Source organism: Carlito syrichta, unplaced genomic scaffold, assembly GCF_000164805.1.
Source record: "Carlito syrichta isolate Samal-C Ts95f unplaced genomic scaffold, Tarsius_syrichta-2.0.1 Scaffold303182, whole genome shotgun sequence".
NCBI lineage: Eukaryota > Metazoa > Chordata > Mammalia > Primates > Tarsiidae > Carlito > Carlito syrichta.
Window position 1 is genome coordinate 214,698 of NW_007247278.1, and position 13,085 is coordinate 227,782.

At 42.7% G+C, this 13,085-nt stretch overlaps 1 protein-coding gene across 3 annotated transcripts in view; it reads left to right on the forward strand.

The window, feature by feature from the left end:
- Positions 1-13,085, forward strand: part of SAR1B (secretion associated Ras related GTPase 1B) — a 33,647-nt gene that overhangs the window by 10,902 nt on the left and 9,660 nt on the right. For 2 of the 3 annotated variants that reach the window (XM_008058001.1, XM_021712316.1), the window contains exons 2-3: positions 4,151-4,226; positions 8,386-8,505. In XM_008058001.1, the coding sequence (XP_008056192.1) occupies positions 4,169-4,226; positions 8,386-8,505 (178 nt within the window). In that variant the 5' untranslated portion in view covers positions 4,151-4,168. The remainder of the gene's footprint in view (positions 1-4,150; positions 4,227-8,385; positions 8,506-13,085) is intronic. The other variant, XM_008058000.1, reaches the window with a different exon arrangement.

Genomic DNA, 13,085 nt, shown 5'->3' on the forward strand with positions numbered 1-13,085 from the left:
GGTGGCTGGGAGCGGCCACTGCACTCCAGTCTGGGCAACAGAGTGAGACTCCAACTCAAAAAAAAAAAAAAAAAAAATTATTCCCCTAGGAGATGATGTTTTACAATATTGGCCATTTTTTTCTTTGTGTTTACCATAAGTCTACAAACCCTATAGAGTATGATGTCACCATCCCAGATAATCTACTATTCAGTTTTAATTATTTTTAGTTAAATTGTATTTGTGTAGCTAACTTCTCACTCTAGATTATAACTCTTTTTTGTTGTTGTTTTGAGATAAGGTCTCACTCTGTTGCCCAGACTGGAGTACAGTGACGCAGTTATAGCTCACTGCAGCCTGCAACTCCTGGACTCAGGGAATCCTCCTGCCTCAGGCCCCCAAGTAGCTAGGACTACAGGTACATATTACCGTGTCCAGCTATTTTTTTTAATTTTAAGAAATGGAGTCTCACTTTGCTGCCCAGATTGGTCTCAAACTCCTGGCCTCAAGTGATATTCCCGCTTCAGTTTCCCAAAATACTGAGATAACAGGGTTGAGCCACCATGCCCAGCCTATAACCTTTCTTAAGGAAAGAGCTGTGTTTGTTATCAATCTTTGTATTCCCCATGTTCTCTAGCTTAGGACCTTGGACATAAATAATATAAACTTGGTAAATGTGTATTGAATTGAATAAAATACCTCAACACAGTCTTTTGCTTTATTTTATTCTTTGATTCTTTTTTTTTTTTTTTGAGTCAGAATCTCACTCTCGCCCAGGCTGGAGTGCAGTGGCATGCTCATGGCCACCTCAGCCTCAACCTGCTGGGCTCAGGCAGTCCTTCCACCTCAGCCTTCCAAGTAGCTGGATCCACAGGCACACACCACCACACCCAGCTAATTGTTTGATTTATTGTAGAGATGAGGTCTCTCCAAGTTGCCCAGGCTGGTCTCAAACCCATGGGCTCAGGCAGGCTTCTTGCCTTGGCCTCCCAAAGTGTTGGGATTATAAGTGTGGAGCCATCACGCCTGGCCAGAATCTTGTTCTTACAACCAGTAAATTCCTGATTGAGATCAAGTGATTAGCTGGGTGGGGTGGCTCATGCCTGTAATCCCAGCACTTTGGAAGGCAGAGGCCGAGAGGATTGCCTGAGTCCAGGGGTTAGAGACCAGCCTGGGCATCTTGGCGAGCCCTCGTCTCTACAATAGATTTTTTTTTAAAGTGCTGGAGCCGAGCTTGGTGGCTCAGCCTGTAATCCCAGCATTTTGGGAGACTGAGGTGAGTGGATTGCCTGAGCCCGCGGGTTCGAGACCCGCCTGGCCAACTTGGCAAGACCTCATCTCTACAATAAATCAAAAATTAGCCAGGTGTGGTAGCACACACCTGTAGTTTCAGCTATTTGGCAGGCTGAGGCGGAAGGATCACCGGAGCCCAGCAGGTTGAGGCTGCAGTGGCCGGGAGTGGCCACTGCACTCCAGTCTGTGTGACAGAGTGAGACGCCAACTCAAAAAAAAAAAAAAAAAAAAAAGTGCTGGGCACAGTGGCTCACACCTGTAATCCCAGCACATTGGGAGATGGAGACAAGAGGATTGCCTTAGTACAGAGGTTCAATACCAGCCTGGGAAACATGGTGAGACCGCATCTCTGCAATAAATAAAAAAATTAGCCTATGCCTGTAGTTCCAGCTACTTGGAAAGCTGTGGTGGAAGGATCGCCTGAGCACAGTGGACCGAGGCTTCGGTGACCAGGAGCATGCCACTGCACTCTAGTCTGGGCAACAGAGTGAGACTCCAACTCAAAAAAAAAAAAGAAGAAGAAATCAAGTTATTGGCAAAATTATAAATGGTTCCATGTGTCATTATTACAAGAATGAGAAGTACAACAGCAACATATATATAATACCTTGAAAGTTCCTATTTTAAAGTTCAAAGTTATGCCTCCTTCTACTATTATCATTCGAGATCATATAGAAAGTGGCAAAATTTTTCCAACTGAAAAAAACAAAAAGCAAAATTCTGTTCACACTAGTTCAAGTAAAGAGGAGGCGAGAGAGGAGAGACTCTTGCCAGTATCCAGGAACTCTCATAGGAAAGACTACTAGGCCTCATACAAACTGAAGATGGTCTCACTCTCATCTCTGTCTCTTACTCTCAAGGTGATAAGGTTGTAAGAGGTGATGAATTGTGTGGAACCTTATTCTCTAGAAATTTTGAGTTTTTTAGGCACATCTGTGTCTGACAGCCTACTTAAGTGAGAGATGGTTAAAGAAAGCTGTGTTATGTCATACTTTGTCAAAGGAAAGTAAAAAATAGCATGACCCTTCAAACTTTTTTGACTTGGTCCAAGTTTTGGGCCTCGGTTCTTTGGTTAAATTCTAGTAACTGTCGAGCTGAGAGTTTTTTTGTTTTTGTTTTTTTTGAGTTAGAGTCTCACTCTGTCGCCCAGACTAGAGTGCAGTGGCCACTCCCGGCCACCGCATCCTCGATCTGCTGGGCTCCACCGATCCTTCCGCCTCAGTCTTCCAAGTAGCCAGAATTACAGGCATGCGCTACCACGCCCGGCTGATTTTTTGATTTATTGTAGATGAGGTCTCGCTGCCCAGGCGGGTCTCGAACCCGCGGGCTCAGGCAATCCACTCACCTCAGCCTCCCAAGGGCGCAGGATTACAGGCTGAGCCATCGAGCCCGGCTGAAAGTATATTTTAATATATGTGATCTTTCTTTTCTCAAGAGTCATTTCTTAATCTTATTTTCATATTACCCTATTAGTTTATCAAGGCACATGCCCAGTAAATGTTGAACTGAAATACACTCTTTATTTTCTACTATGATTTAAAAAATTTTTCAACATTTAGTAATGTGATTAAAGTTTGAAAAATACACAGGCTCCACACCAGATCTGTTTCCAATAAAGTTCTCGGATGTTAAAAAAAAGAAAAGAAAAGTACAGAAAGATAACAGGCCCAGAAATTTGCCACCTGGAACCAATTGCTATAAAACACCCAGAGAAATAGAAAAAAAAGGTTTTTACTCCACATGGGTATAATTAGACTTGGAAACTTTTTTTTTTTTTTTTTTTTTTTTTGAGTTGGAGCCTTACTCTGTCACCCAGGCTGAGTACCTGCCGGGCTCCGGCAATCCTTCCGCCTCAGCCTTCCAAGTAGCCAGGCTCTGCCACGTCTGGCTAATTTTTTATTCATTGTAGAGACGAAGTCTTACCAAGTTGCTCTGGCTGGTCTCAAACCCTCAGTCTCAGGCAATCCACTCGCCTCAGCCTCCCAAACTGCTGGGATTACAGGCTGAGCCACTGAGCCCAGCCGACTTAGAAACTTATTTCAATGTCACAACTTTTCATCTTCTCCTCATTCTTTTCTTCCTACTCTTCTTCCTTTTCCCCATCCCCAGCAAGGTTTTGGTAAATATCTACTATAACTTATTTAACTTATTGTTGGACATAGATTACCTCCAAAATTTTTCTTAAGTAACACATCTTAGTACATAAAACTTTTCTACATCTAGGACAGATTCTAAAAGTAGAGTTCTTGGGTTAAATGATATCAAAGATATATTATTACCAAATTGGTTTTGTACCAGTTTATACTGCCACTAAATGTGCCTCTTTTACCACATCCTCTCTAGTCTTGGCTGTTGTAATTCTTTTTCATGCTGCTTTGATGGACAAAGAATGGTCTCTGCTTTGTTTGTTTTTGAGTTGAAGTCTTAATCTGTTGCCCAAGCTGGAGAGCAGTGGCACGCTCACAGCCACTGCAGCCTCAACCTGCTGGGCTCAGGTGATCCTTGGGCCTCAACCTTCCAAGTAGCTCAACCACAGCCATGTGCCACCACTCCCAGATGATTTTTTGATTTATTGTAGAGACGAGGTTTTGCCATGTTACTCAGACTGGTCTCAAACCCCTGAGTACAGGTAATCCTCTCACCTCTGTCTCTCAAAGTGCTGGGATTACTGGCATGCACCCAGCTTACTTAGTATTTCAATGGCATTTTGTTTTCTATGCATCTGTATAGATGTTAGACCAGCTTGGATAAGAGTATTTAACTCTTTGTAGTAAGTTTGTCATAGCATTATTTACTCAGAGTTCATGTTTAACACTGCCAGTGTTTAATGTTTATTGGTGTTTGATGTTGACTACTAAATTCAAAACTTTTTTTTCAGACCCTAACAAACTTGGATATGTCCTTCATATTTGATTGGATTTACAGTGGTTTTAGCAGTGTGCTACAGTTTTTAGGTAATGCTGGCTTTTTGTTCTCTATAGTTAAACCATCTAATCCTATTTATACAATAGTACTTCTTTGTGTAGAGCCTCTTTATATAAGCTGGTAGTTAAGACTATGGGCTTTGATATCCTACAGATATGTTCAGTTACTCATTGCATCCCTTTAAATTATGTAATACTGGGCAAATTATTTATTCTACTTTAACTTGAGTTTCCTTGTCTGAAAAATGGCAATAATAATTCCTACTGCTTAAGGTTGTTGTTAGGAATATTACTAACAGAAGTCTACCATTTATGAGCTAGTTTACCTATGTGCTTTAATCCTCACAGTAATCCAGCATATTATTTTTATTACTATAAAAATGTATGTTCCATAAATGCTTTGCACATCATAAATAGCAGATTATAATCTGCAAAATGAGATTATTTTTCCCAGCAATACTGACTAGTGACTTTCCACTTTATAGATTTTTTTTTGCCTTAGCTTCACATTCTTTTATTGAAACCCTTGACCTGTTACATTTTTTCAGTGAAATAACTTTTTTTTTTTTTTTTTTTTTATGAGATCGCTCGCTTTGCCGTCCAGGCTGGATTGCAGTGGTGTGATCATAGCTCACTATAGCCTTGAACACCTGGGCTCAAACAATCTTGCCCCCTCAGCCTTCCAGTGTAGATGAGCCCACGGGTGCATGCTGCTGCAGCCAGCTGATTTTCTTTGCTTTTATTTATTTATTAAGTTGAAGTCTCACTCTGTCACCCTGGCTGGAGTGCAGTGGCATGTTCACAGCCACTGCAGCCTCGACCCCCTGAGCTCAAGTGATCCTTCTGCCTCAGCCTTCCATGTAACTGGAATTACAGGTGTATGCTACCACGCCTGGCTAATCTTTTGATTTATTGTAGAGGTAAGGTCTTGCCAAAGTACCCAGTCTGATCTCAAACCCCTGGACTCAGGCAGTCCACTCGCCTCAGCTTCCCAAAGTGCTGGAATTACAGGTTTAAGCCACTGCACCTGGCTCCTTTTATTTTTGTAGAGAAAAGATTTCATTTTGTTGCCCAGGCTTGTCTGGAACTTCTGGGTTCAAGGATCCTCCTGCATCAGCCTCCCAAAGCACTGGGATTACTGGTGTGAGCCACCATGCCTGGCTTGAAATAAACTTCTGATTAATTTTTGTGTTGGAATATGTTCAACTTGATTATTGCATTAATAATATTGCAATTTTATTTTTGTTGAGCTCATTTTTTTTTTTTTTGAGTTGGAGTTTCACTCTTTGTCACTTAGGCTGGAGTGCAGTGGCACGTTCATGGCCACCACAGTCTCAACTTGCTGGACTCGGGCCATCCTTCCTCCTCAGCCTTGCAAGTAGCTGGAACTACAGGCACACACTACCATGCCTGGCTTATTTTTTGTGATCTCACCAAGTTGCCCAGCCTGGACTCGAACCCCTGAGCTCAGGTAATCCTCTCGCCTCGGTCTCCCTAAGTGCTAGGATGACAGGCCTGAGCCACCGTGCCTGACCCTCTTTTTTTTTTAATTAAATTTCTCACACCATTTTATAGTGTCACTCTACTACAGGTCACATGTCAGATTTTTTTTTTTTTTTGAGTTGGAGTCTCACTCTGTCGCCCAAACTGGAGTGCAGTGGCTGCTCCCGGCCACCACAGTCTCAACCTGCTGGCCTCCGGCAATTCTTCCGCCTCAGCCTTCCAAGTAGCTGGAACTACAGGCGTGCGCTACCACGCCTGGCTCATTTTGATTTATTGTAGAGATGAGGTCTCGCCAAGTTGCCCAGGCGGGTCTCGAATCCGCGGGCTCAAGCAATCCACTCACCTCAGCCTCCCAAAGGTGCAGGATTACAGGCTGAGGCACCAAGCCTGGCTAGATATTTCTATACTACTACCAAGAGTATTCTTAAATTTATTTTATCAAACTGAAATATTTTGTCACTTATTGTTATAAAAACTGAATCAGAAATAAGGATTTTAACTCATTATAAACTATATCTCAGTTTATAGAAATACAAACTAAGCTGAATTATGTTGAAAAGACAAAATAGATTTTATCACAATCATGGACAAGAAGGTTATAGGCCAAGCATTAGGAGGCAGTGAAGAAACCAAACCTTTGGAGTCAGGCATGGATTCAAATTTCAGATCTGACTTCAGCACTGAGCTAGTTAACGCTGAGCCTTAGGATACCCCTCTGTAAAAAAAAAAGGGGGGGGAAGGTAATGTCCACTTCAAAGAGGATTAAGTGAAATATGGGTAAATTAAATGTATACAGGTACTTAATAGTGCCTGTATACATTACCACAAAGTAAAAATTTAGTCCCGCTTGCAATCTTTAAAAATTGAAATATAAATATTCTAGGTGGTTTCTTTTGGAATCTTATCCAGTGCATTTTACTGTTTAAAACTTAAGATTGTAAGATTGATTGCATTGGTTGGAGACAGTAGAAACTTTTAAAGAAATAGAAGTATTGTTTAAAGAAATTATTAGTCACAATTCATAATTAACAGAAATATAGTACCCTAGCCTGGGTAAAAATGGAAGACAATTCTCCCCTTAGAATCAGAGTTTTTGGTCAGTAAGTGATTAAAAGACTAGGACTTCAGTTGAGGCCTGCACAGTCCCCAATTCTTTCTATGGTTTAGGGCTGCTATCTGCCTCATAACACAAAGTGGAGGGTTTGTCTTCTAGGAAGACAAAGCCACTTTCTCCTCCACCACATAGTTGGCTTTGCCATTTGCTAGGAATAGGAGAGCATGGGTTAAGGCCTCATGAGCCTGGGTTTTCAGTTGGGGTTGAGAAGACAGGCAGTATAACCAGAAAATTCAGAGTGGGATGTAGTTACTTCCAGAACTCATTGCTGTTAACTCAGCCTGAACTTCATGACAGTCATAGAAGTGGATTCCTTAATAATAAAGAAATGTATTTCCCATATCCAAAAAAAGAGTAGGACTTCAAACAATTTATTTCTGAGACTTAAATGTGAACAAAGAACTAGGTATTATTTTGGCATGAATTTATTAGGAAATGAATGGCCTGAAATTCTTATCGCCTAATATATGTAAAAGTTTATTTATTGATTGAGTTCATATTTTTTGAGCTGCTAGTATAAGACTAAGTCACTTATCCTCATGTAAGACAATTAAACATTAAACACATAAAAAATAAAGTTTAATTTCAAATTTACTAGTTAAATAATGCCAGTCTACTACAAATTTGTCAATGCTGCCCCTTTTTTCTTTTCTTTCCTTATTTCTTTTTTGTTTGTTTGTTTGTTTGAGTCAGAGACTTACTCTGTTGCCCAGGCTGGAGTGCACTGGCACAATCATGGCTCACTGCAACCTCAAACTTCTGGGCTCAAGTGATCTTCCAGCCTCAGCCTCCTGAGTAGCTAGGACTACAGGTGTGCACTACCATGTCTGCCTCATTTTTTTTATTTTTTGTAGAGATGAGGTCTTGCTGCATTGCCCAGGCTGGTCTTGAACTCCTGAGCTCAAGCAATCCTCCCATCTTGGCCTCCCAAAGTGCTGGGATTACAGGCATGAGCTACTGTGCCCAACCAATGCTTCCTTTTTTCTATTTATCAGTTTTTCTATCAATCAATACCCTGCTAATACTTTTAAAATTAAAGTAATCTGCATTTTGGCATTGTACATATGTTAAGGCAACACACATATTCTGTTGACTGAGGCAAAGATTAGTTTTATAATTATTTAATGTCCAAAATCATTAATAGATTTTAAATAGCTTTTTTTTTTTTTGAGTTTGAGTCTCACTGTCACCAGGCTGGAGTGCAGTGGCACACTCACAGCCACCGCAGCCTTAACCTGCTAAGCTGAGGCGATCATTCCAACTCAGCCTTCCAAGTAGCTGGAACTACAGGTGTGCACCATCATACCCAGCTAATTTTTTTATTTATTATAGAGACAAGGTCTCACCAAGTTGCCCAGGCTGGTCTCGAATCCTAGAACTCAGGCAATCCTCTTTCCTCTGCCTCTTCCCAAAGTTGTGGGATTATAGGAGTGAGCCACTGCACCTGGCCTAAAATAGCTTTTGTAAAATGGAAAATAGATTTAGAAATCAAAGCTTATTTGACCCAAATTTAAAGTTATTTCAATAATCTGTCAGATATCACTTTGACCAATCATAGCTCTTACTCTGCAGGATTATATAAGAAAACGGGTAAATTGGTGTTTCTTGGATTGGATAATGCGGGAAAAACAACATTGCTACACATGCTAAAAGATGACAGACTTGGACAACATGTGCCAACATTACATCCTAGTAAGTATATTCCCTCATACAATGAAATACTTGGTCAAGTGATGCTGAGTTATAGGCACTAACCAAAGAGTTTTTTGGGGGGGATTTTTTGTTTGTTTGTTTGAGTTGGAGTCTCACTCGGTCAACCAGACTGGAGTGCAGTGGCCGCTCCCGGCCACCGCAGCCTCGATCTGCTGGGCTCCGGCGATCTTTCCACCTCAGCCTTCTGAGTAGCCGGAATTACAGGCGCGCGCTACCACGCCCGGCTGATTTTTTGATTGATTGTAGAGAGGAGGTCTCGCTGACCAGGTGGGTCTCGAACCCGCGGGCTCAGGCAATCCACTCACCTCAGCCTCCCAAAGGCGTGGGATTACAGGCTGAGCCACCGAGCCCGGCTGCGGGGGGGATTTTTTAATTGATAAATTATAATAAGGTGATTTGACCTGTCCTTAGGTAGCATAGTAAATTATAGGTGACCCAGCTCCCAAGAGTATATTTAGGTCTTGAAATACTCATACCTTTTTTTGTCAGCACTTTCTTCTCCAGCTAAAAGAATTAAAAGGTTATTATCGCAGATGCGGTAGCTCATGCCTGTCATCCCAGCACTTTGGGAGTCCGAGGCAAGAGAATTGCCTGAGCCCACCAGTTCAAAGCCAACCTGGGCAACTTAACGAGACCTCATTTTCACAATAAATCAAAAAATTAGCCAGACGTAGTGGCACACACCTATAGTTCCAACTACTTGGAAGGTTGAACATAATAATTGCCTGAGCCCAGCAAGTCAAGGTTGCAGCAGCAGTGAGCAGCATGCCACTGCACTCCAGCCTGGGTAATAGAGTGCATGGGTAACAGAGTGCATGTTCACAACCACTGCAGCCTCACCTACTGGGATCAGGCAATCCTTCTGCTTCAGTCTTCCAAGTAGCTGGAATCACGGGTGTGCACCACCACACCCAGCTAATTTTTTTTGTTTATTGTAGAGATGAGTTCTTGCCAAATTGTCCAGGCTTGTCTCAAACACCCGGACTCAGGCAATCCTATCTCCTCGGCGTCCCAAAGTGCTGGGATTACAGGCGTAAGCCACCATGTCCGGCTAATATTATAGTTTTATACATGGCTGGTAACTCCACTTATTAATTCAAAAAACAAGCATACATTGACATGATTACAGAAAGTTAAAAAAAATTTTTTTTTTTTGAGTTGGAGTCTCACTCTGTCGCCCAGACTGGAGTGCAGTGGCCTCTCCCGGCCACTGCAGCCTCGACCTGCTGAGCTCCGGTGATTCTTCTGCCTCAGCCTTCCAAGTAGCTGCAACTACAGGCGCGCGCTACCACGCCCGGCTAATTTTTTTAAATTTATTGTAGCAATTAGGTCTCACCAAGTTGCCCAGGAGGGTCTCGAACCCACGGGCTCAGGCAATCCGCTCACCTCGGCCTCCCAAAGGGCTGGGATTACAGGCTGAGCCACCAAGCCTGGCCAGTTTTTAAAAATTTTAAAAATAATTTGCTGTGTGTTCTTTTAGAAAAACCACCTGAAAACAATAATTATTTAGTTCAGTAAATGTTCAAAGAACAAGGAAGGAGAATAAAACAAAACAAAGTATCATTTTATCTTTAAAGATATTAGAAAGGTTGAAAATAGGAGATTTCATAAAATTGATAAATTTTTTTTTTTTTTGAGTTGGACTCTCACTCTGTCACCCAGACTGGAGTGCAGTGGCCGCTCCCGGCCACTGCAGCCTCGACCTGCTGGGCTCCTGGTGATCCTTCCACCTCAGCCTTCCAAGAATCTGGAATTACAGGCTCACGCTACCATGCTCAGCTAATTTTTTATTTATTGTAGAGATGAGGTCTCGTCAAGTTGCCCAGGCGGGTCTCGAACCCACGGGCTCAGACAATCCATTCTCCTTGGCCTCCCAAACTGCTGGGATTACAGGCTGAGCCACCGAACTTGGCCAGTAAATCTTTTTTATATTAGGAGAGCAAAGTGGGGCTTGACAAATAAAATTCTGATACAAGAACAATACTGTTAAAGAAAAGATGATCATGGTGAAAACGAGTTTATAAAATTGTCTGCAAAAACAGCGTAATTAGAAGATGCTACAGAGAGGTCTTATATTAGGTGTAAGTCATTTTTTAATGTTTTTATTTTGTACTTTCTCATTTATTTAGCATATATTTATTGAACACTGACTTTATTTCAGACATTGTTTTATTTTTTATTTTTATTTTTTTGAGTTGGAGTCTTACTCGGTCGCCCAGACTGGAGTGCAGTGGCCGCTCCCGGCCACCGCAGCCTCAACCCGCTGGGCTCCAGCCATCCTTCCACCTCAGCCTTTCGAGTAGCTGGAACTACAGGCGCTTGCTACCATGCCCACCAGATTTTTTTATTTATTGTAGAGATGAGGTCTCGCTGCCCAGGCGGATCTCGAACCCGCGGGCTCAGGCAATCCACTCACCTCTGCCTCCCAAAGGTACGGGATTACAGGCTGAGCCACTGAGCCCGGCTTCAGACATTGTTTTAGATACTAAAGGTAAGCAATGGCACAAAATATATGCTGTCTCAGTCTTCTGGTAGCTTGCAGTCATTTCAACAACATTTTTCAATTAATCAAAAGCATATGTGAAAAAGGTAACATACATGTCTATGCTCTGGAAATTCTACTCCTAGGTATTTATACAGGAGAAATGAAACCATACATTTACCAAAAGCCTTGTACAAGAATGTTTATACTAACTTTCTTTTCTTTTTTCTTTTTTTTGAGTTGGAGTCTCACTGTTACCCAGGCTGGAGTACAGTGGCACACTCACAGCCACTCCACTGCTGACCTGCTGGGCTTTGGCGATCCTTCCGCCTCAGCCTTCCAAGTAGCCGGAACTACAGGTGCGTGCTACCATGCCTGCCTAATTTTTGATTTATTGTAGAGATGAGGTCTCGCCAAGTTCCCCGGGCTGGTCTTGAACCCGCAGGCTCAGGCAGTCCACTCACCTCGGCCTTTCAGGGTGCTAGGATTATAGGCTGAGCCACCAAGCCTGGCAACTAGATTTATTTTCAATAGCCAAAAACTAGAAACACCTCAGATATCTAGGAAAAAAAGAATAGATAAACAATGGATTCCTACTCTGCAAGAAAGAGGAAAAACTGGGCACAGAGGCTCATGCCTGTAATCCCAGCACTTTGGAAGGTGGGGGCGAGAGAATTGCCTGAGTCCACAGGTTTGAGACCAGCCTGGGCGACCTGATAAGACTTCGCCTCTACAGTAAATCAAAAAAATTAGCCAGGCATGGTGTAATTCCAGCTCCTTGGAAGACTGAGGTGGAAAGATTGCCTGAGCTCAGCAAGTCAAGGCTGTGGTGGCCGTGAGCGTACCACTACACTCCAGCCTGGGTGACAGAGTGAGACTTCAACTCAAAAAAAAAAGAAGAAACTGCTGATATATTCAGTCATGTTATGCTGTATGGCAGAAATTACCTAAATGTTATCATTTATAAGAAATTATCTTTTTTTGAGTCAAAGTCTTACTCTCTTGTTCATCTAATTCTTTGATTTATTGTAGAGATGAGGTCTCACCATGTTTCCCAGGCTGGTTTTGAACCCGTGGCCTCAGACAATCTTCTCGCCTCTGCCTCCCAAAGTGCTGGGATCATAGGCATGAGCCACAGCGCCCGGCTCATTTATATGAAATTCTAGAACAGGTAAAACTAACCTGTTGTGATAAAATTCAGATCAGTGGTTACCTCTGGAGGTGAAGGTGGGAATTGACTGGGAAGGGGCAAGTGGGGGCTTTCAGGGATGTTGACAGTGTCCTTTATCTTAATTAATCACAAGCCAGGCTCGTAGCTCAGCCTGTAATCCCGTGCTTTGGGAGGCTGAGGTGAGTGAATTGCCTGAGCCCGCGGCTTCGAGGCCCGCCTGGGCAACTTGGCGAGACCTCATCTCTACAATAAATCAAAAAATTAGCCGGGCGTGGTAGCGCGCGCCTGTAGTTCCAGCTACTTGGAAGGCTGAGGCGGAAGGATCACCGGAGCCCAGCAGGTTGAGGCTGCAGTGGCTGGGAGCGGGCACTGCACTCCAGTCTGGGTGACAGAGTGAGACTCCAACTCAAAAAAAAAAAAAAATTTAATCACATTGGGACTTATTTTATAAAGCTGGGTATATATTGGGGATTGTAACCATTGAGGTGCTGTGCCAACCACATCCAAGCATTATCTTTTCATTATGGATAGTGACTTTTAACACAGATTGCATTAAATATTTCATTAGTTGGCAATCTACATAACAGAATTTCTTAAGATAAACAACTCTGGTTCAAAGTAGTTACACTGGAACTCATAATCATTGTGAGAGACTTATGCTGTTGGCCATGAAAGAATAACAGGGTCTGGAATTAACCTCCCACTGTAAACAATTAGAAAACTGAGCAGGCTGGGATCGGTGGCTCAGCCTGTAATCCCAGCACTTTGGGAGGCCGAAGCGCTAGTGGATTGCCTGAGCCCACGGGTTTGAGACCCACCTGGGCAACTTGGCAAGACTTCGTCTCTACAATAAATCAAAAATTAGCTGGATGTGGTAGCGCGTGCCTGTAGTTCCGGCTACTTGGA